Source organism: Pelmatolapia mariae, linkage group LG8 (genome assembly GCF_036321145.2).
Source record: "Pelmatolapia mariae isolate MD_Pm_ZW linkage group LG8, Pm_UMD_F_2, whole genome shotgun sequence".
In the NCBI taxonomy this organism is placed as follows: domain Eukaryota; kingdom Metazoa; phylum Chordata; class Actinopteri; order Cichliformes; family Cichlidae; genus Pelmatolapia; species Pelmatolapia mariae.
Genome location: NC_086234.1, coordinates 27,978,998 through 28,003,182, shown reverse-complemented (window position 1 = coordinate 28,003,182; position 24,185 = coordinate 27,978,998). Strand labels below are relative to the sequence as shown.

Below are 24,185 nucleotides of genomic sequence, written 5' to 3'. Positions count from 1 at the left end.
AGTGGTGAGACTTATCTGAAACATAAAAACTTTGTCTCAGAGCCAGAGAGATGGAGGTCCATGGTGCCATGTAAAACAAATTTGAAATTCTAATCATTTGATAATAAATTGTGAAAACTTATAATTTAAAATAAATAAAAAATAATTCGAGCATATTTTTCTTCTCTCATAAAAAACCCAACACAATCAAATGTCATTGTATTAAAGGCACCAACAAATCCATTCGCTTTCACTTATACATTCAGGGTTGTAGGCGGGCTAGATCAGATACAATCAAATGAGAGGCTGGATATACTCTGGACAGGTCGCCAGCCTGCCACAGGGCCAACACAGAGAGATGGACAACCATTCACACTCATATTTACACCGATGGACAGTTTAGAATGGCCAGTGATGCAGTTTTTTCTGTCCTTTGTTTCTCAGAAAATTCTTACAAAAATAGCTCTTAAACAGTAAAATCGAGCCAGTGATGTTTAGAATTACTTGTCTATTTGTCTGGAGTTAATAGTGTAATTTGAAGTTTTGTAAATTTGTACAACAGGAAACTCATTAAATGGAAAAAATTATTGAAAAGACAGACATTGATATATTCACATTGTTAAACGTCATTCAGACTGACCACAGGGTGCGTTTGGAATACAAAATCCTTCAATAAGTCAGTCCTGAAACCCTGAATAAACTAAAAAGTAATTTAGTAAGTAAGCACATCCTAAACCCCTGATTGCTGCCAATGTCTAGTGCTGAAATGTGATTTAGCAAGAGCCCAAATCAGTTATATTTCTTGGAGCTGCCACTGACTTCTGACCTTCTTTCAGACATTTTTTTTTACAAGGATCTTGAACAAATCACATTATTATTACCTGTAGGTTGCTCACCCACAATCCTCCTGTAAGTGAGTGTGTGACTGTTTACCAGAGGGAGAGAAAAGCTTTTTAATACTGCCAACAACAGCAAGCAGCCAAGGCTTTCAGCTCTAATACTCTGTCGCTTCATTAGCACGAACAGTGTGTATGTGTATATGAGTGGGTGTGGGAAGGAGAACGAGGGAAGAGCACCGTTGATACTGTCACTCGGGTACCATTATGCTTAAAACAACCCACATAGTGGCAGACAGAGTCTAAGAAGCAATTATTAATATTTCTCATCTGAAATAAGCCTTTGTAGAAGATGTATACAGTATGGACTGTAATTGTTTGGTGGGACTGAAGTCCCCTTTATGGGCACATGAAAGACACAATTTCTATTACGGGACCTTTTCAGGAGCTTGGCCAAGCGATTAGCACTGGAAATTTTCTGTCTTTTATTTTCAGTTTAAAGGTTGTTTTAGAAATTCATAGCTGATGACTGAAAAAGGGTTAAAAGAGAGCATTAGCATCAAACAGGTCTTTAAGTCAAGTGCCACATTTTGAAAATGTATTGATTGAATGGAATTGAATTTTTATCTTGCTTGATGAGAATCTATGTGTTTTGACAGAGAAAGCAAACACTGTTGAAAGCTCTGGTTTTGCACCCTGCTTCTCTCATTTGCTTCAAGAGATGCTACATTTTGACCCCTAAGGATTAGATACAGGGCCACGGCTAGTTTTAATCATCTTCTTCATTCATCTGGATAGACTCATGGTTGAAGTGTTTCCTAGACTGAGAATCAGATGACCCGAGAGAGTGAGGTAGAGATTGCCTCTGCACATTTTCCCAAGGATTTAAACCACATATAATCCCACATACATACTTGCTTGGACATGTTTTCTGTGTAGTCTGGTGAACAGTAACAAAAATGCAATAATATAAAGTGTTGAGGTGGCCCAGGCACTCTATTGATTAAAATGGAAATACAAAGGTGTGGGAAACTGGAAGAAAAGCTCAAGCTCAGATTCATTCTGCCACATACAAAGAGGTTGCTTCACTCATTTCTGTTGTGTAAGATACAGCCTTATTGCTGGGTTGTCATCATTACACCTTGAAGTCATTATGTTTACATTTTCTTTAAGACATCCACTCTTTTTAATACAGTCACCTCCCCAGCATAGCTATATGCTATGACAAAAACAAATTATCCCTAGAACTGTATTCTCTGAGCTGTAGATATTTTTACCTTTAGGAAGTTATTACTGCATTTGTTACTCTATTTGTTCCTGATTTCTTACTCACCACTGTGGCTAGATTAGTGAATATAAACCATCCTCTGAGGATAAAGGCATGATTTCCTTGAGTTGCAAGGTGTTTATCAGTGTGGCAGGTGGCAAGATTTTCCCTCAAATGCCAAAAATGAATATTGAAACTAATTGAGTCTCTCTGTGGATCAGGAGGGATAACGCTAAAACTCAGATAAGGATAAGTTGCTAATATAGTGTGTTCACTACATTTACAATTTTTCAATGTTGTTGTCTTTTTGTTTTAGTGAATTAAGTTGTGTGTCTTTGAAAAATTATAGATTTTCTGAAAAATTTGCAAAAGAAAATCTAATACTCAAATACCAGACCCATGGGCTAAAGACATTTTTAGTAGCAACCGGTGGTGCTCTTTTAAACTGGAAATACTCATTTAAGACCAAAATGACGAATAACAGGTGATAAAGGTAGGCATGTTGGATTACCCATTATGGTTATGTGATGGATCAACAGATAAGCAGTCAAGTCTGGCTATCTATAGTTTTGTCGTGTAGCTGACTCACTACCTTGTGAAACATCGAAAGATCTTATGTTTTGTTGACTTGTTGACTCTAGAGCATGTGAGTGTGAGTGGGCAGGATTGAAGGCTCACTGAAAGCCAAGTAACAACTGCTACAAGGTCTGCAAAACCATTCATCATTGTTGACAGCTTAAAACATTGTTTGTATAACAATAAGTAGTCAAATTTTCTTTAGATTTCTCTTTTTCAAGTGATTTTAGTGAAATGTCAGCAAGGCAGTTCTCACTCAGTGGCACAGTTACCTAACAGCTAATAAGTTAGCAGGTCACTAAATTAGCTGATTGGGTTCACTGCGGTAGCTGAGACAGACTGGTAAGTTTTTTGATACAATGATTTAAGTTTGCTCCTTTTTGTATGGCTAGCTAAATGCTGAAATACTGCAACTGCAACTTCCCTGGAGATCTTCCTGGACATCTGCGCTCATTCCAGTGTTGTGCCGAATTTATGTAAAAGTAAAAAGTTGTCAGAAAAAATGTTCTCAAGTACAGATACTTGAAAATTCTACAATTATTAATTATGTGTACTTCCCACATCTGCACTCCTGTCTGCATATAAAGCATGCAGCTAGTCCCTGTGCTTACAGTGGAAGGGGTTAATACACTGGAAAGACATTTACACCTACTGGAAATTTCCAGTTTTCGCTTATTAATGTATCACATATTGTTAGAATGTTAATTTATTTGAAAGGACGAAAGGCTTGATTTCACAGAAATTTTTTAACCACTATGACAATCTGGCATCTCTGTCTGTACTAGGAATCATACCCATTGACTTACTCATAAATCTGTTTAGACAGCCTTTTTTTCTGAACTTTTAGGTGACACTTCCTAACCAGTACTCTCTAATGTCTCTTCTTTACTTTGAGTAGTCCACTGAGTAGTCCACATCCTCTTCCACTGTTTCATCCATCGCCTAGCTTCAGTTTACCCTTATATTTTATGTTATTCCACCCCTGAGAGTGAAAGCCTCTCCTGGCCGCCAGCTTGTATATCCCAAACCATTAACAATATGACAGGAGGCGTTATCTTGACTGGCATGTTTATTGTTCTGTTGACTGGGCAGTGCTAATGAGGCACTCGCACACTGCTGGGCCAGCAGGATTATCCCAGCATCACAGGACAAGCACAAACACGACCCGCTGTCACTGACCATTTCCCTCGACAGCCAGACACACATGAACACCCACTGTAATCACGATGCCTTCAGGTGTTCACACAACAAGCTCTAAATCTTGTGTTTAAAAGCTGTAAATTCTGTTTCTAAATGCATTTAAGCAGAATTTATTTTAAATTTTAAATTATTTTCTTTTAATTAAAAAATTAAAGGCTGGAGAGCCAGATATTAACAAGCGATTTCGGCATTTGGCATACTTCATGTGATGGAGCCACTACAGTGGGGTATGATCGGAATGGGGGGTGAATGGGTATCCCAGAAGGTAATAATGAAGAGAAATGACCACCCACCGTATAGCCAGGCACTCCTCTGCTAGACTATACCTGGCCTCTTGCTCCAACAGTTTTCGGGTGATGTATACTACAAGGTGGTCGACCTGAGCAATACAGTGTCACCCTTTGTCACCCAGTGAAAATTGTCTTAGCCTAGCCCTTCTGTTGTACAGGCACTGCTGACGTTCCTGGGCCTGGAACAAATTCTCCCATGACAACCTCCCCACTGTATGTAGCTTTGCTCTCAGGTCCAGAACGTATTGAATTTCATTCTTAGCTAGACTTGGATCTTCCACTCAGTTTTTTCTTTAATTAGGTCCAACACCCACTTTGGCTTCCTGCCAAACAGTAATTCAAAGGGGGGAAATCCTGTTGAGGCCTGGGACACCACCTACACTGCAAAACAACAGACGGTCTAGTGAGCAATCCCAATTGCATTCAACTTCAGCATTCATTTTCACCTAGGCTTGGACCTTCCAACCAGTTTTTTTACTTTAAAAATCCCAACACCATTTTGTTAAAAGGTTAATATGGAAATCAAAAAATAAAATTTCACATTCACTCAGACTGGATCACAATTTGTTTAACCTTTTTTTGTTTTGTTTTGTTTTTCAGAAGCATTACAAAGCATTCATTTTTGGCTAACTGAGTAGGTTTTACATAGTATAGCAAGGCGCACACATACTTATAAAAATCCATACTAAATATCTGTGCACATCTGCCATATTATTGTGGCGAGGCATAGATTCAGAGATATGGTATAAATCTATTTCTAAAGTGTAACCATCGGTACAGCATCGGTAAAATTCTGACACTCCTAAAACTTATTAATAATTCTGATTCATGATGAGATTCGATAAGTATACCTTGAGCAAAAATCTATGTATAGATGCTTTTTTGCACTTGTAAAATTGTAATTGTAAAAGTAAATTATTGATTTAAAAAAATAATTTTTAGTACAAAGACTTCCCTTCCCCCTACAAAATTTTGAACATGGTAACAAATCTGGTCGATTTGTAGTTAACCAGTTAAAAATAAAGGAAGAAAAAACAAATATATGTGCCATTAATGACTTATTTTGGACACACAGTATATGAACCTGAAAGAATAAACAACACTTTTATGGACGTTTATAAAACTTTATATTCACCACAGATAAACCCATCAAACAAACAAAATTGATAAGTTTCTTGACAACATAACCATTCCGAAATTACCAGACAGTCAAGCAATGGCACTGGATTCAACACTGATGTAACCCATCTGTGAGTTACGCCTGTCAGTGCGTTGTGTTCTGGCGTGTAAGCAAGAGGCAGGAGACAGCACTGGGTTTTTGGGCTCTTTACTGCACATCTGCAACACAGGAATACAGGTCTGATTTGTGCGCCTGCCAGGACACCTCTCCTCCGGCCATGTTGAAAGGAGCTGTGCCTGCAGCTTTATTAACGCTACAATAATATCATAAATCAAATACAACAAATTGTTTTAAAATATTAACTTAAACTCTCAAAAAACAACAAGCACAAAAATAATATATCACTGAAAAATCATCAAAAACAACTTATAAGAACAACAAACGAAATAATTCAAGAACAAATAAACAATCAGACAAATACAATTTAATAACCAGGACCCAATATTTTGGTGCTTATAGTTCAAATCTTATACTTAAGTACAACCATATTAATAAACACCATCCAACAGGCAATATAACACTGTACCAGAAAAACAATGAATGGGGACCGCATCCCCAAAACATAGAAAACATCTCCTTACCTGCAACACAGGAATACAGGTCTGATCTGTGTGTGTCACGCGCCTGCCAGGACACCTCTACTGACGAAGGAAAACAGTGCATGCTGTTAAAAAAAATACTGCAGCGATTCCTTTCACCTGCCGCTAGCGACCAGGCTAACTCAGCATGCTAACATTACAGCTGCGTTCTCGGCTAAAGCTCATTAAAAACTTAAATTAGCAAACTCCGCCCTCCACAAAACTTACACCGAACGAGTCTCTCAATAACAGACAAAAACGCGGCGGTTCAGCTATATTCGCATTGCAGCTTGTGGTCTTAACAAACTTTAATTAGCTGAGAGCAGCATGGCGGTGACTTACCTCCGGCCATATTGAAAGGAGCTGTGACTGGGGCACACATGCACTCGCCTACGTCACACGCAGTGCACACACAAACGAACACACACAGACTCAGATTACACAGGCAGGAGATTAAAATGCAAAATGAAATATTTAATTTAAATAAGGGTGAAATTCACAAGTTTTTAACAAATATGTTACATTCACCCCCCCTCAATTTCACCAAAATCACTACACATATGAACTGTACTGCAATACCAAGAGGCACATCGATGCTGAACTGCCATCACCTCCGGACCAGGCAACCCAAGGATCTTATCCCATAGTTCAGTTAAAAAACTATTCGTAAATGGATTAAAAGAAGTTGGATAGGTTCTTCAGGCCTCCAACCCTTTTAGAACACAAAGGTGCAGCCTACACCTCATCAAACGTGAGTGCCCCCAAAGACGCACTGGACGGGCGTCATGATGCCCCAAGTAAATACACATTCATAATATACAATGGGGTGACCGGGAAACGGTCTATGCCAGAGACCGAGCCTTCTGTGGTGGTATCAGGCCCCAGACAATAGGTTTCTGGACCATGTTCTCTATCAGCCTGTTGACTGACTTGACCACCCGACCTGCTCTGGTGACCACTATGCCTCGAACAGTAGCATGGTCAGGGTCATGTCTTGGCAAGTCGGATGGCTGCCCAAGATATGGCTGACCAGAGGTCTGATTCATGTCTGAGTCAAAAACAGGAACAGTCCGTGGAACGACAGTGTCCCCATGACAGGCAGCTGGAGCAGAAACTGCGCCAGACCGTATCACATCAGAGGTAGTGGAACAGTCAACCGGAGTAGGAAGAGCAAAGTGCTGGGTCTGACCAGAAGGACTTGCTGAAGTGTGAGCTGTGCAAATCTGAGAGTCAGGTAAGGTAGCAGCACAGGCATTGTCCATGTCTGCACCATTACATGAACCATGATGACGATCCGTGGACTGTGAGGCGTGCTCTCCTGCCACAGAATCCACATCCACCCCATGGCTCAAATCCAAAAGCATCCACAAGGAAGTCCTTGCTGCGGTAGACTGTGTCTCTAGACTGCCAGGATCCTCCAGATCCACACACGCACTGAGATGCGCCTCACTGGAGAAACCGTCCAGGGACTGACTTCCCAATGAATCCTGAACAGGAAGGAAACTCACGTCCAACAGAAAGTTTCTGTGTACAACCTTACTCTGACCTGAAGAGTCACTGATCTTGTAGATGTGGGTCCTGGGATGCCTCTCCACAACAGTATAAACCCTGCTGTGGCCATTCCTGTTTGGCTCTGAGAGGGAGAGCTCGTAACATATTGCCAAGTGTGTGGTTAAACCGCTCTGTGCCACCATTGCCCATAGGGTGATAAGCAGTAGTGTGGGACTTGGCAACGCCAGAAATCTGCAGAAGCTCAGACAACAGCTCACTCTCAAAGCTGGGACCTTGGTCTGAGTGAATACACTCAGGGAAACCATAGACACAAAAAACAAAGTCCCACAACTTTCTGGCAACCTGCTTGGCAGTCTGATTCTTGCACGGGAAAGCAAAGGCCATCTTCGTGAAGTGGTCAGTCTCCACAAGCACATCAACAGAGCGCTTCTTTCTGTCCTCTGCTGGCCAGAAGTCAATGCAGACGAGCTCCATGGGAGCAGAGGTCTTAATGCTCTCTAATGGGGCTCGTGCTGCAGGCTCTGGAGTCTTGGCGAGTATGCACCTCCCACAGCACCGAACATGCTCCTTCACATCCCTCTCCATGTTGGGCCAGAAAAAACGTTGTCTTGCTAAATGGAGGGTCCGAGCTTGACCCTGGTGCCCTGCCAAATCGTGGACACCTTCCAAGGCCTGAGCCCGTAAATTCGCTGGCAACACCAACTGGAGTCTCTTTGTTTTGTTCACAGGGTCTCTTGTCTCCCTGTAGAGAATCCCATCCCGAACCTTGAGCTTCTCCCAGTTTTTCAATAGGGCTAGTGCCCTGGAATCCATATCATGTCTCTCACGTCTGGAAGGGCGCCTCCTGTGGGCTACAAGTGGCAGGACAGTAGAGATGGTTGGATCCTGAAGTTGGCGGTCCTCCAGCTCATGCAAGGTAAGTGATGGCAATACATCATGGCGAACCGGTTGCAGCTGCTGAACAAGGTGAAGAAGGGAAGCAGCCCTGTTCTCCGCAGCGGTTTCCTAGTGGTGAAGCAAGGTAACCTTGACTTCTGACGACCTGTAGGATTCTGCTGAGGTCAGAGCTGGAGCAGTTTGTTGGACAACCTGAAGATTTTGGACACCAAACCTGATAGCGTCCTGCACCTCATGAGCCGCCGCACCTTCTGCATTCCGCACCAAGTGCTCATAGGGCTCCTGAAGCAAGCGCCTGCCAATAGAATAGGTGAAGGGGTCACGACTGATTGCATCTGCCATAACATTCTTTCGACCTGGGATGTACCTCAAATCAAAGTTGTAAGATGACAGCTTGGCCACCCACATTTGTTCATAAGCGTCCAGCTTGGGCTTGGTCAAATATATGAACGAGCGGGTTGTTGTCAGTCCACACTGTGAACTTGTGCCCCTTCAACCAGTGGCTGAACTTCTCAGAGATACTCCACTTCAAAGCCATGAGCTCAAGGCGATGAGCCGGGTACCTCTGCTGTGACCTGCTTAGAGCTTTGCTCGCGAAAGTGATAGGGCATGCGATGATGACATAACCAAGGAACTTGACTGACTTCTGCAGCAGATGACACTTCTTGGGACTCAGCTTGAGATTATTGTCTCTCAACCTTTGAAAAACCACTCGGAGCCGGCACAGGGGTTCCTCTTCAGTGGGAGCAAAGACCAGGAGGCCATCCAAGTAGCAGAGCAGACTGGTGAAGTTGAGGTCACCAAAGATGTTCAACATCATGCGCATAAATGAAGCTGGACTATTGCAGAAACGGTTGTATTCGTACAGGCCAACAGGTGTCGTGAATGCACTATACTTCTTATCCTCTTCACACATTGGAATGTTGTAAAACCCAGAGGTTAAGTCCATTGTGCTGAAGAAAGCATTGCCTCCGAGTGCGGCAAGGCAATCCGCTTGGTGAGGGAGCGGGTGCGCATCCTTCAGAGTTCGTGCATTCGTGGATTGCGGATTTGTACCGACTGAAGTCGGTACAAATCCGCAATCCACCGTCCTTCTTCCAGACCATGACGAGGGGGGATGCATACTCACTGATGGATTTGCGAATAATCCCTTTCTCCTCCATGTCAGTGAGTACCTGCCTTAGTTGTTGGTAATGAGCAGGGGGTACTCTTCTGTAAGGCATGCGGAATGGGCGTTCATCAGTCAGGTGGATCCGATGTACAAAGCATTTAGCTTCGCCACAGTCAAGCGGGTGTCTAGAGAAGATGTCCTCATACTGCTCAACTAGCTCAATAAGCTCTCTCGTAGAATGTAAGCTGGCATGGCATGAGTCAATGTCAAGATCACCCAAACCGAGGGAACACAACCTGTCATTCAAGTCAGCCTCAGTGGCGACTGGCCCACTGACTGGTACCTGGGCCATGCTCGCCATCTTGCAGGAGTCCTGCCGGAAATCAAGGTCCTCCACCGCAAGGCACGATGAAACAACAGCAACCCTCGAGTTGTTTTCAAAGTTACTGGTTTTGAGGAGAGATTGGTCATCTTCAACGGCACCCACTGATCACCCCACATGGATGTGATCACCCAACCAACAAGAACGTCTCTCAGCCCAGACCCAAAGGAGCAAGGTTTCACAATGATCGTGCTACCTGGAGAGACTGGCACATTGCTGGGCAGCCTGCCCCATACCAGATGCTCACGCTGTGGGAGTAGTGTCACAGCACGAGGCAGCTTCACAGCGCCAATCTTGTCAGGAACCTCCTCACCTCTCCATCTGGTGGTGCACGACATCATGTCCAAGAAGTGCTCATAGTCAAGGAGCGAGTGCTTGCTCCCCACAGACACAAGCTTCCAATAATCATCAGAATGTTTCATAACTCGCATCAGGTACTTGAGGACATTGGAGCCGATGATGAGTTCATCACGCTGGCCCAACACTACCAAAACTGGCACACATGTCCAGGGCACACATGCCCAGGGCACACATGCACGCGCCTACGTCACATGCAGCGCACACACACAGACTCAGATTACACAGGCAGGAGATTAAATGCAAAATGAAATATTTAATTTTAAAAAAATGTGAAATTCACAAGTATTTAACAAATATGTTACACTGACATTAGATTAACTCCAGGAAGCCCTGAAAAGTATGCCCAATAATAAGGCTCCAGATCCAGATTAATTTCTAGCAGAATTCTACAAAGAATTCTGGACAATTCCACAGACTGCTGCAGGAGCTCAAGGAAAATGGCAGACTACCACTAAATATGAATTCTGCCAACATTAGTCTCCTGCTAAAACCAGACAAAGACCCTATATTTCACACCAGCTATCGTCCAGTATCCCTTATTAATGTGGACCTTAAAATAACCTGCAAAGCTCTCTCAAAGAGATTAGAGAAGATAACCGCCCATATAATACATCCTGACCAAACTGGTTTCATAAAATGTAGGCACTCATCAACAAATACATGTAGATTACTTAATTTGGTAGACTGTCCATGTAGTAAAAACATTGAAACCACAATATTGTCTCTAGCTGCAGAAAAAGCTTTTGATAGAGTTAACTGGAAATTCTTAATTTGCAACTTTACACAAATTGGTTTTGGAAACTCTTTCATAAACTGGTTAAAAATATTATATAATTCCCCAACAGCTCGTGTCAGAACAAATGACCAAACATCCTTCAGCTTATGTCTCCAGAGGGGCACCAGACAGGGATGCCCACTCTCCCCTTTTTACCAAACCACTAGCAGCAGGAATTCACAGGCTATAGCGATTAAGAGCATAAAATGCAAGAGTGTAGAACATGAGATCAGTCTTTATGCAGATGATGTGTTACTTTTTCTCCAATGCTCACAAACCACTCTCTCTGAGGTAATTACATTAATAAACTCTTTTTCAAGAGTTTCAGATTATTCGATAAGCTGGATAAAATCTGCAGTTCTTCCAATTAATTGCTACTTCCATAATTATTCTTCTACCCCACTGCAATCGGGAAATATTAAATATTTAGGTATTAATGCCTTTCCTAAGCTTGCAGATTTAACTAAATTAAATCACATCCCACTTTTAAAGAAAGTAGAAGACAATCTGGCTAGATGGAAATCTCTACCCATATCACTCATGGGAAGGGTCACTTTAATACAAATGATGGTCTTATTATTTATTATAATAATATTATTTATTATTTGGTCTTATTATTTATTTTGGTCTTATTATTTATTTATTTTCAATGATCCCAAGTAAACCGTCATCAGACTGGTTTAGATCTCTGGAATCGTTTATTTCAAAATTCCTTCCTAAATCCCGCTTATTAGCTTAAAACACTACAAAGGATAAAGGACTAGATCCGCCTAACTTTCACCACTATTGTAGCCAAGAGGCTACAATTCATCTCAGGATGGTTTGTACCACCTGTGTGAACACTTGTGTTTGTATAAGGTGATAAGGTTTCTCCATGTAACTGTCTAATAGTAGGTAGGTAGGTGTGGGGAGCCATAGCCCTGCCTCCCAGGACATGACACAGTTATGGTGGAGATCCAGGCCCCAGACATCTATAGGCTCCCCAGAACGCAAGAGCCCAAGGAGGACCACCGCAGGGGCAGTCGCGCCACTCAACCGCCACGGCCCCTGTGCCGACAGCCGGTTATACTTGAGCAGACTGACCCTCAGGCCCAGAGACCGGAGATCCGAGGGGCCAGGCCCTGCCAAGCAACCGCCAGGGCTGAGCCAGTACATACCTGAGCACCCAGCCCTGGACACAGAGAACCACCAACACACCAGTAGGATGGGGGCATCAGCCACTGCCATCCACAGCCATCTCAGGCCCCCAAACACCTGGCTGAGATGTTCCAAGAGAGGTGGAGTCTAAGACCTAATGTCACACATAAACACAAACATGTGTGAGGTCATGCATTCCAACCCTAATGCACACTTGGTGGAGAAAAGCAGACTGCCCCCGGTCCTGCAGCAGCAGGGAAGCCCACCGGCCCAGACCCCAACCAGATGGCCAGCTCCTCCTCCCGGCCCCCCGGCCCAGATGGCGAACAGAGGGGGTGTGTGAAGACCCCATACCTCACTCTGCCCGCTCATATGTTGTGTTGATGGCGTGCTGTTCTAAAGTGCATTTAAACACAGGAGGGGCATGGTGCCAGCTGGTATCAGCATGGCCCCTCCCGGGAACCCTTGATTTCTACTGTATTTGAAATACAGAGGTGGGCACCGGCACCAGAGGTGGGGCTGAATAAACAGACAGTCTGGAAGTCTTTTAGTGTGCCCACCCCCGAGGCCCTATATGTATGTGTCAAGAGAGTAATGCAAGTGTCTAAGTTGTGGAATAAAATTGAGGCACAGGTGGCCAGGAGGGGACAGAGGAGGAATGCTTCCCCTCTACCTCAGTGACGTACCTGTAACTTAAGGTCCCTCATGTGTGGTGGTGTGATGGAGCAAGAGAGGCAATTAGGGATGGGGAGGAAAGGTTTGCTAATAGGCACCCCCCCATTCCCCGTAATTCACCAAAGGCAGAAGCCGCGGGCCCCTCCAGACTACCAGCTCAGACCTTCCTCCAGCCCCGCCACACGCAGCTGCCAGAAAAACACCTCCCAAGGGCCACCAGAGCCCCATTCAGGTGTTGATATTCTAAAAACCTATTCTTGTTAATCCCATACTGTATAACTGATCTGTCACACGGAATAAAGTCTGTTCCTTCGAATATATGTTCATAGTATTCAGTTCCTTTACAACTCCAGTGTGGGAAGTTAATCATATTGTTCTGTAGTATGTCAGTATGCCCCCGGTCTTCTCTGTTCTAACTATAACAACTTAAAAGTGAAAAAATAAATAAATAAATAAAATAAAGATCAAATAAACAATGACAATCAAGTTGACCTGTATAGCAAAAGCCGTAATGGTCCACTGGGGCATTTTGGGGCATGTTGGGCATTTTGGTAAGGTAAGACAGCTTTTTCTAAATAGGAACTAAGTTGTTCTGCTCATTAAAATGACCACATGCCACTGAAAAAGAAAACCATAATTTTACCCTGCAGAGCACACGACCAGTAAGTTTGTTTGTCTCACTTTGGTATATGCCTATTCTGAATCAAACTAAAAGTTGTTATATATTCTAGTCATACAGCAACCCTGTGTTCTTTCATCTTTTTTTGCTTGCTTGGTTCCTAAAACAAAAGTGTAGCAGCTCTGGTAACATATCAAAAAAGGTATGTGGCAGCAAGTACAGCAACGGACATATGTTAAATTTAGCAAACTAACACCTTTATGTTTTCCGATCGCTTGAATAGCTGAAAACACTGGAAATTACTTTGTGATGTCTCCACAGGAATAGGACAATTGAGTTGATGCCTAATATAATTCATGTAATTGTTGGCTTTGATAGTATAATTGGATTTTAACAGTGAGATTGTAATGTGTATGTAAATTTGTCAGACAAATGACCGTGCTGAGAATTCAGATGCATGTAAAAATAAATTATGACTTAGAAGGTCGGAAGGCACAGAGTGTCCCATTCCTGTTCGATTTAAAACTTGGAATAAATATTCTGGGGACATGTGACATTAACATTAATATGTCTTAAAGTGGTACAATATGGGACCTTTAATGTTTACCTATTGCGAAGGGATTTGCTGGGGCTCTAAAAGTCTTTAAACTCCCCTTTCTCCATATTCAACAGAAAGGCTTGAGAGTCTTTTTTCTAATCTGACTACATTTTAATTGCAGTGTTGAACAGTACAACAATGCTAATGAGATTTAAAAGTTCTACAACATGAACAAAAAACATAAAGTAGTCTTGAATATCATTAACCCAGAATGATCACTCAAGTGATTTTAAGCAATCTGAAACATATTACTTATATTCAGCACAATTTATTTTGGTCCAATCTTTGCTTGAACTTAGGTATTAAATGTAGTCTTATAAATAGGATGTTATTTAACCTATTTGAAGATAAGGTCCCAAGGCTGGCTGAGCAGACACTGGTATAGTAAGTATGCTGTTTGTTAGCAAAGGTCCTTGAATTTTTGAGAAGCAGAGCTCCCAATCAATTATACTTCTTTCTTACTTACATTCACAGTAGAGGCTCCTCATCCATCCACCCACACCTTCACTATATGTTGAGATTATGGCTCTGTAAGAATGTCCCCTTTATTCCTATCCTGTTATGATCGTAAGTGTTGTTGTAAAAGGGACTGTCATGCAATGTTCCCTCTAATTTTTCATGTGTCTGAGCGAACACACAAACTCCCTGAGCGATCCCTTGGACCACTGTGAGCGACATCAGAGCGACATCCAATCCATCCAAGTTACATGGTGTATTAAAATAAACAAATTACAGCATTTACATTTATGTTAGACTACTTTTAAACTGCTTTAGCCCATTTACAATGAAAATGTAAAAAAAATCTAGCCATTGGCCTGTGTAGTATGTTAACACTATTGGAAGTAAAAATAACTTGAACTCCAATTTCAAAAACACAACTTTCTTTTTTTTATTTTTTTTAATACAGCTCTGACTTGTATTATGAGTATGAGTCTGTGGTCTGGGAGAGAGCCCTGTAACTCTGTCTGCAAAATATAGTATATAATGACCAATGCTGGGCAATTAATTATATAGTTACTCCTCAAAAAAGTAACTCAGTTTGGCAAACAACAAAGTTTTTGCAGCTATTTTTTAAATGCAGCCAAGGCGTTTTTAAATAAACATTTCAAACTATTTACAGAACAATCAGCTGTTCTGCATCAAGTCTGATGCCACACAAATTATTTGTGCCACTCCAAAAATAATTTCTGTCCACTATGAGATAAAGGAGAACAACAGCCTGATACCTTCAGGCCTGACAACAGGAGATGTATCACTCCAGTAACACCTGTAACATTCAGTAGTCGCCTCATTGTTCTGACACACACAACAAAACTATTGACTACACTACACACTAACTACACAAGATTTGCGCTAAACGTCTCAAATCTCTCACATCTCAAAGCACCGCCGTCACTCCTAAAACGTCCTCCCGTTTCTTAACAACTAGATGCCACTGGGCCATACCATTTTTTTTGATTGGTCGACATGGTACTTTTTAGGACGAATAGGAAAGAGAGGGGGGGTGGGGGGTTGTTTTTGCTCACAGGTGGAGAGTGCTTTGGAGCCTCTTTTCTTATAAAACGCTGTTTTTACCGTTTCTTCCCGCAGTAAATATAAACAACGATAGTATTCAGGAAGAAAACCAAACATTGCAGATATTTTTATCATAACTCTGGTTTTACGTGGCCTATCAACACAATTTAAAAACTGGTATAAAGTCCACACTTTTCCCGTCAATTGCTCCGTCTGTCCTGCTCACATCTCCAATGGTTGTACACGTTGTCATTAACGTGGCTTCACTCCACATCAGCCACGCCGCTTTGCTAACTAAAACTCCGGTGTCGGCACATAAGGACGCTGTCATAGCCTGTCAACGACGTTGATTAGCTGCGTATATACGAATGTGAATCGCATTATTGGCTGGACTATGGGATAAGGTGGCATCGTTCTAATCCCGGGAGCACCCAGTCACTTACTGACTAACACTGCTAAGCAGAATTGTTAAAGTATTAATTTTAATTTCAATTCAGGTTAGATTTTTTTTGTGCGCAACGCAGATTTTCTGTGCGCACAGACCGTGCCAGCAGTGCGCAATTGCGCACGTGCGCAGCTTAGAGGGAACATTGCTGTCATGTAAATATAACCGGTGGGCTCGTTCTGTTTGTCTTATTGTGGAAAAATGTATAAAAATGGCTGTAATTCCTAAACAGTCAATGTTTCTGTTGCTGAAAATCTGCCCTTCAATTACATCATGCTCAATTCAATAAACAGATAGATTACATTAATTGAACACATAATGTTATCAGGTTCTAGTTAAGTTTCATTCAAAACATATGTACTCATGCAATTGAATTATATATTATTTTATAATTTTTGGAAATTAAATGTTCATTGATCAGTATGACCACAGTTATGCTTAAGATCACTTTGAAACAACATCCAGACTCAGTTCCTGACTGGCTATATGATAACAGTGTGGTGCTGACTGGGCTACAGGCAGAAGTCACAGCATACTCTAAGCACTCTGGAAAAATACGAATGAAACTAAACCACACCAGAATAAACTAGTAGATATAAATCCTGTGTAGATACACTATGCCACTAAACTTGACCCCAAGTATAGTGTTGCGCATTACTCTAACCTTTACTTTGTCCTTACTCACTAGGTGGTAGCACGTTGCATCCTTTATTTATGTTGCAGAGATTGGTGGTTGAGTGTGATTTTCGATAGGCTCCATTTGTATATCAACTAGGACTAGAATTCCTATCACAGCAGTCCGTGGTTTATGCACCCTTGAGGATGCATAAACCAGAGACCTTTTTTAAGCCATTTACAGACCACCTTGTATTTGGCTGCTTCAGTTCAGATTCAGTCAGCCTGTTCCTGATGATGGGAATGAATCCGACAGCATAATCCTGTCATTACTACAGCTATTTGACCCATTATTAATTTAAAAATGGTTTTTAGTCTAGCTTTGTATGTTCTTAATCCCATTTTTTCATCTCAGTTACTTGTGCTTGCCTGATGTGGGAAGTAATGAAGTAAATACTTTGCTACTGTACTTAAGTAGAATTTTCAAGTACCTTTACTTTACTTGAGTAGTTTTTTTCTGACTACTTTTTACTAGTGCTGTCAGCGTTAATCTTGTTAAAATGACATTAACGGCATATCGAGTTAGTGCAGATCGCCCCGTGCATGGGGCTGCATGGTGTCAGCACGGTTTGCTCGTTAACCCGTTATCGCCATGCAGTTGTGTGCAATGCTCTTTATATAATATGTCCATCTTTTATGTGTGGATATATATTAAAGTATATGAGAAAGTGTGTTGATAAAAATTATAAATCTTTGCAAAGCTCATCATTTTAGAATTTGAATACGAACGTAGTTATTCCGATTCCATTATTGGTATCACTTACCAATTCAGTTCCTTATTGAGTCTCAATAAGGAACGATTCCATTATTGGTAAGTGATACCAATAATGGAATCGGAATAACTACTTTCGTATCAACTCCCATTCCTAGTACTGGCCAGTGAGTTTGAGCATTTTTTATAACACAGAACTGCCAAACTCACAGTAAGAGAAATTTAATTAGTAAGCTTTAACTGCTGTGTGCTTTGGATATCTGATAGAAAAACCTAAATGCTGATTGCTTGTAAAACTTTCCTTTTTGCTAAAGCATATAGTTAGGGCTGGACCAGGTGACCCTGAATCCTCCCTTAGTTATGCTGCAATAGACGTAGGCTGCCGGGGATTCCCATGATGCATTGAGTTTTTCCTTTCCAGTCACCTTTCTCACTCACTATGTGTTAAACCTCTCTGCATTGAATCATATCTGTTATTAATCTCTGTCTCTCTTCCACAGCATGTCTTTATCCTGTTTTCCTTCTCTCACCCCAACCGGTCGCAGCAGATGGCCCCGCCCCTCCCTGAGCCTGGTTCTGCCGGAGGTTTCTTCCTGTTAAAAGGGAGTTTTTCCTTCCCACTGTCGCCAAAGTGCTTGCTCATAGGGGGTCATATGATTGTTGGGTTTTTCTCATATTATTGTGCGATCTACTGTACAATATAAAGCGCCTTGAGGCGACTTTTGTTGTGATTTGGCGCTATATAAATAAAATTGAATTGAATTGAATTGAATTAGGTTCTCTGGTTCCGCTTTGAAAGTCACCAAGGAGCATAAAGACATTACATTCATGCAAGTTAATTACATGCTGTGTGGTCAAATGTTTGCGCTTGTTGGAGGTTGGTGTAATCAGTGTTGGGGGCCAGTACTCAAAAAAAGTATTGTATTACACATATTATTCTGTTCTTAAGTAATGCAGTACATTACTTAATTGCTGGGGAAAATGTTTTTTTATACTACTTTTGTGTTTCTCCATAAAATGATGTCAAGCACATTGTCTGATAACTGATTGTAAGAGTACAAACAGAGGCTGCAGCCTGACTGCTTATGTGTTTGTTACCTTTTGAAGTTCAGGGTCTGGCTGCTTTAACATCACTCTGGGTTCTTCTCTAGCTTATTGTTAGCATGCTATCTGTACAGACACTTGCAAAGAGCCTAAGTTGTGTTAGTAGCATAATGCAGTTATTTCTGTGCTGAAACAACTGCGGTTTGCACTTTACCATCACACTCTCATCCTGAACTACTGGGATCCAGTTCTCAACAAGAATCAATTCTAAATTCCCATCCCTAGCCATTACTGTGTGACCTCTGTGCAAAGGTCTCGCTATCTCATCAGTGCAGATGATCACCTGCTCTTGTATTTTGTGTTGCAGTGCCATCATTCTGGGGGCTGGTAAATTCAGCCTGGAACCTATGCTCAGTAGGGAAGAGGCAGTCGCCAGTGAACATCGAGACCAGCCACATGATCTTCGACCCCTTCCTTACACCCATAAAGCTGAACACTGGCAGACGCAAGGTAAAGAAGCATATGTTAATGTTTTTCTATGTTGTCTGCTTGATGGATGCTGGTGCTTTGTCGATTCTTTCTTTTGTATGCTCGTTGCACCTCTATGATGTCGCACTACATTCATTTAATGCTATTGTGTTGGTTTCTGTTGTAAAACTTGACAAGGTGTGTGTCCCTGATCAGTGCTACCAACTGTTGTTTATGTTGGCAGACAATGCAAGCTCCTTAAGATAAAGTGCAGCTCACTTCATCCATTCAGCAATACACAATCCTTATGTTCTGGCTCAAGAAAAGCTGTGACTTTATCTTTAAAGCTTCACAGATGATATCCTGCAGCCTAACAGTGCTTTAGTCAGTGGTTTCTCTTGTGATCTTCCCTGTACAGTGGTGTACAAGGACAGGACTCTTTTTGATCATGTGCCATATGACAGCAGCTAATTAAGAAGAATTCACAGATGGTGTGTTTTCAAAAATGCACACTTGCATTCTGAAATGAATGCTATGATTAGCTGTTATGTTTATATTCTAGCAGAGTACAGTGTTAGCCTTGGGCAGTGATAGTGCAAACGGGATGCATTGCAGATTATCACCTATGGTATACTGCTACAGTAGATGTCTTCATCTAACAGATCTCGAAATAAAGTGTTTTCCTTGATTTTTAATCATTTTAATTATTTAGAATCCATTGTAGATCCATCTGCACACAGAGAAACAAGGTAGGATTGGTTGTGAACTCTGTGATTAAAATAGGCAGTTGCATTGTACATGTCTTGCAAAACTTATATGCGAAAGGAAATTGGTTGTGGTTATATGTTGTGGTTAATCAGTAAGAGGCAGGCAACCCTGAGACTTTCCTAAAGAACTGAACTAAATACATAACATCCAGGTGTGCAATCTAGTTTTAATATAATATAAAAACTAACTGCTAACTTAATGTGATGCTTATGAGGCTATTGGAACTATTTTCCAAATGCAAGAAAAAAATTAAACAAACAAACAAAAAAAAAAAGCGAAAAAACAAAACTGCAATCCACATCATGTAACATGCAAAACAATATGTTTTGCATCTAAAATTACAGCTTTCACTAACTTTTTGGTTTTGTTTCTTAAGTCAGTTTTGGTTGGTGAGTTTATTGTTTATTCGCTCTTTTGAATTTGGTCATGAAGGTAAACACAAATTTTTCAGAGGTGGGAAACATGTTGATCATAGCATGCAAAGACCTCTGGAAAGAGATTGATTGTAATTAACTGTCAGAAGCCCACTCTCACAGCAAAAATCTCCAATAGTGCAAAACCTGTTAGTTTTAAAATAAAGGCACTCAATTTGAGAGATGCTGCTATGTTGTTGCATTTCTTTTCCTGTTCTCCCTGTTTGTTCTTCACCTGTTTGCATGTTCTCCACATGTTTGTGTGACTTTTCTCCAGTTACTCTAGCTTTTTCCAAAAGTTACATGCAGTTAGTGGAGTTATGTTAATTGGTGAATCTAAGTTGCCCATAGGTGTGGTTGTCTGTCTTAGTCATAAACAGGTGTTTATTCTTGAAGGAATATCTGTATTTTAATGTCTCTGAAGACTGTAGCAAACAATAATAAAAAAAAAAAAAACAATAATTAACATTAGACATACTTGCATACAAAAACCAACTTTGTTAAGCTTAAGGCACCATCACTGTTGGGGTTAAAACACATATTTTGTTTGACCCTTTGGATGTTTTGGGGGTAAAATAAGAGTTTTTATGACTTTGAAAATTTGTTTTAATGATGCCACATTCTATTACTGATTGATTAGTGTTTAAGAATCTTTTCAGGTCCTAGCCAAAACCAGTCAACAGCACCCAATAAATAAATAGAACTACTTCTTTAGTTAATATTTGCCACAGGTCATAGAGATCACTGCATTCATCATTTGGATGAAGACTGATAGTTATCAGGAAATGTTGCCAGATCCAGTTGAGACAGCTGGGGTATGCTCTGGTCATGCCACACATGTAAAGAAGACCTGGTGCTGCAAGCTTCAGTCTGCGTGGCAATGACCCTCCTTGGACTGAGAAAAACCTCACCTGCATCTGTAACTGTCCCAAGCTTGGCTGGAAAATCTACTCAAAAAAGTTGCGTTTGCTCCCCAAAAATGCAGACGTGAAGGTAGCAAATGATTGTTCATCCTGTTACATGCCAGCACACCCTAAGCAAAGCATTAAGCAAAATGCTTGCTTTAACTGCCTGTAGTGTATTTTTATTAGCTGTTTCCAGTCTTCTTCTGGGAGGTGTTGGGCTCTGCTAGGGCTTTGTCAGTGTTTCTGTTTAAAATTTTTCATAATTTCTAGACACAGCAAAGGAGCAGAGGGTGTCGGGTGTGGTGGAGTCAAAATATGTGGTTCGGTTGGCTTCACTGAGCAATTACTTCATTGTACTAGGGTGGTTTGCTGCTTAATGTGAAGCAGCTGACATGAGAATTAGCACCCCCAACTGCAACGAGTTGCTACCCAAAGTGGCAGAGGTTAACTATCTGTTAGAAATGAAATGATTCTCTTATGAAGTGAGACATACAGAGTAGTGAGTTCCAATGCGTGTACTTACTTGCAAGGAAGCAAATGTCTATACGAGTGCTTGCTGGGGCAATCCGGTGACTTTCATTCATACACTTCATCCAGTGTTATCCTGGGAACAGATATGTGTGTGATGCGCTTATAGAGAAACAGTTAGCTACATGATAACAGATAGCGGGGGGGGGGCACAACAAGGTCTGAGAAATAGACATATTAGAGGAACAGAGCGATAGAGATTCATTCCTTTAGCTGTAAAGAGCTTTAATTTTAAAGAGTGTTGCTGAGCTTTAATCATTTTTCTATCATTCCCTCCTGTTCATGCTACACTCCTACGTCATAGTTTACAAAATGCAATGTATTGTTTTCCTGCTAATACATCAGGCTTATCTTGCTCCTGTCATTATTGCTTTACACTTCCGTACTGTTTGCAATGTCATTATAAGCCCTATTTACATCCTGCATATCCCCCGCCCCGCCTTCTCTGCCAGTAACACATCTAAAACTATACTACTCTGTCTTCAGAAAAGTTGCACAGGTTTCTTTCCTTTCAGAGGGGAGTCTAGCTGTCATGATCCAACACACATTAGCCCTTCTGGTGGTATGGTTTACAAACCAATCCTGTTGTAAGGGGAAGTGGCTCGTGTCATGTCATAGGTGACATTGCACCAGCTTAGGTCATGCAGGTACTGGCCTTGCCCATTCCTATAAAAACAGGTGAAATTTCCATGATAACCTTTAGCATTAAGAGGGGGTTGGGGTTTTACAGGTGGGCACAAATAATCAAGAGATTTACTGATCTCCCTGAGGGGCAGTGAAGTGCTTCTAAACAACTGCTGGACCATTACCTGATCTCAGTCGAAAAGGTGATGTAACCAAGGTTGGCCTAGCAGGTGCACACAGCACACCTAGAAACATTAGTTTTGGAGGCAGTCCAAAACACAATTTATTTTTGTCAGTGTAACCTGTCTCTATTTCTAATACCTCTTCAGCATTTGTTATGTTTAGGGTCATTTCTCATGTGAGGTATGTGCTATGTACTGGAGTGTTAGTTTGGGGTGGGAAATGTTTGCCACTATTACATTTATTTTATAATACGTGCCTCATGAAATGGGAGAGTTCTGTTTCTACTTCCTACCTGGAGAATGGCTCTAGTTCAGGTATACATCTGCTTACCTCTATAAGATATTTCTTTGGGGCTTAACATTTTTTTTCGTAATTTGTAAAGGTTTCATTTATTATAGATGCCTCCTCCTACTGAGACATGACTAGGCCAATGGCTACGTATCTAAATAAGCTTTGGTTGTATGTATTTCCCTTCAAAAAACATCAAAGATCTGGGGTCATCAAAACACCTTTCCTTTCCCAAAATGTGAAAAACTGCAAGGAAAACAAAGTCTAACATGGTTTTTCCATTTAAACCATCTATCCATATACCTTTAAGGTCAAATATAATGTATTTTGTTTTATCAATACAAGGTAAAAGTGGGAAGAGAACTCAGCTCTTTGACCCAGCCCTGTTCTGCAGTATTTAACTGTCGCAAGCCTAACTTTTTGAGACTTTCTTGTCCAAAAAAAACTTATTAAAACCATTTGATAATTAAGGAATTTATTTCAAAAATTTAAGAGCTTTCAGACCACCAGGTATGGATGAACAGTATCAAATGCAACTGAAATCAACAAATAGAATCACATGATAAGCTTTTGCTTGGAAAGAGTAATGCTGGCAGATTTCTTTCATTTACCACAGCCGTATTTTGTTATAATGTAGAAAGACATAATGTTTAAAGTAAACTTCTATATACTGGCATAAATTGGAGGTTCACTAGTCTGGGACAAATAAGATCAAAATGGCCTGTGTGTGCCCCGTGATTTAAAATAAGTTTGACATCCCTGGTGTCGACAGTTAACTTTTTCTTTTTTGCCCATTCAAGAACTTCTGTTAATGCAGTTAAATCAGAGAATTGCACAGAGAGATGATATGGCCATGTGTGGACAGTAATTGTATCTGTTAACATAACCACTGCAAACCCACTAGCATTAGTGCCGTCTGTTTTTTTTTCTTTTTCTTAAGCCATCAACAAATGAGTGTGAACTCATTTGTCAACGGTGTGTCAGCACAAGTGAGTGTTCTTTTTTTAAAATATATTTTTTTAGATTAATGAATCAATTACACAAAACCTAACGCTATGCCAGCTTCTAGCTTTACTCGATAGTGTGTGGAGTAAACCCGATGACACAAGCTCCTAAAAACCTAAATTAACAAAACAATTTTAAACTTTTACAACTTTGAGCAAAATCAAAGCCGACTGAGCCCAAAAGCTGCTGGAAACCTGTGTGCTTATTACAATAAATATAGCAATTTTTCTCAGTATGTTTTTTTAACTGTTAGAGAGAGTTAGAATTTTGCGGAAATGCTTCCAATGTTCCCATGTTTCACAAAGCCTTGCTTTGCCCATTATGGATCGGGCACAAAGAGAAAAGATATTTCCCACATAGCAGACAGGTCTGGCTGGTGTCAAGCCGGCACTGCTGGCTGACTTCTGGCATGGTAAGTGGTATGTCATCCAGATACGGGCCAGGTCTGGCGTAGATGGCACTGTTTATGTGATAGCATGCCATATCTGGCCCGATTGTGGTTTGGTTTATGTGGCCCAGGCTCATAGAAAACAGGTCTGGCCCGGATCCGCCATCAAGCTGGCACTTCTGACTGACTGGTGTCATGGCAGGGTGTATGTCAACCAGATGTGGGCCAGGTCTGGCAAGATGGCGCGATTTA

The 24,185-nt window shown here is 41.2% G+C and overlaps 1 protein-coding gene across 1 annotated transcript in view; it reads left to right on the top strand.

Moving 5' to 3' along the window:
• Nucleotides 1-24,185, top strand: part of ca10a (carbonic anhydrase Xa) — a 338,819-nt gene that overhangs the window by 134,382 nt on the left and 180,252 nt on the right. Inside the window, exon 3 of the mRNA XM_063482203.1 lies at nt 18,731-18,873. Within this exon, the coding sequence (XP_063338273.1) occupies nt 18,731-18,873 (143 nt within the window). The remainder of the gene's footprint in view (nt 1-18,730; nt 18,874-24,185) is intronic.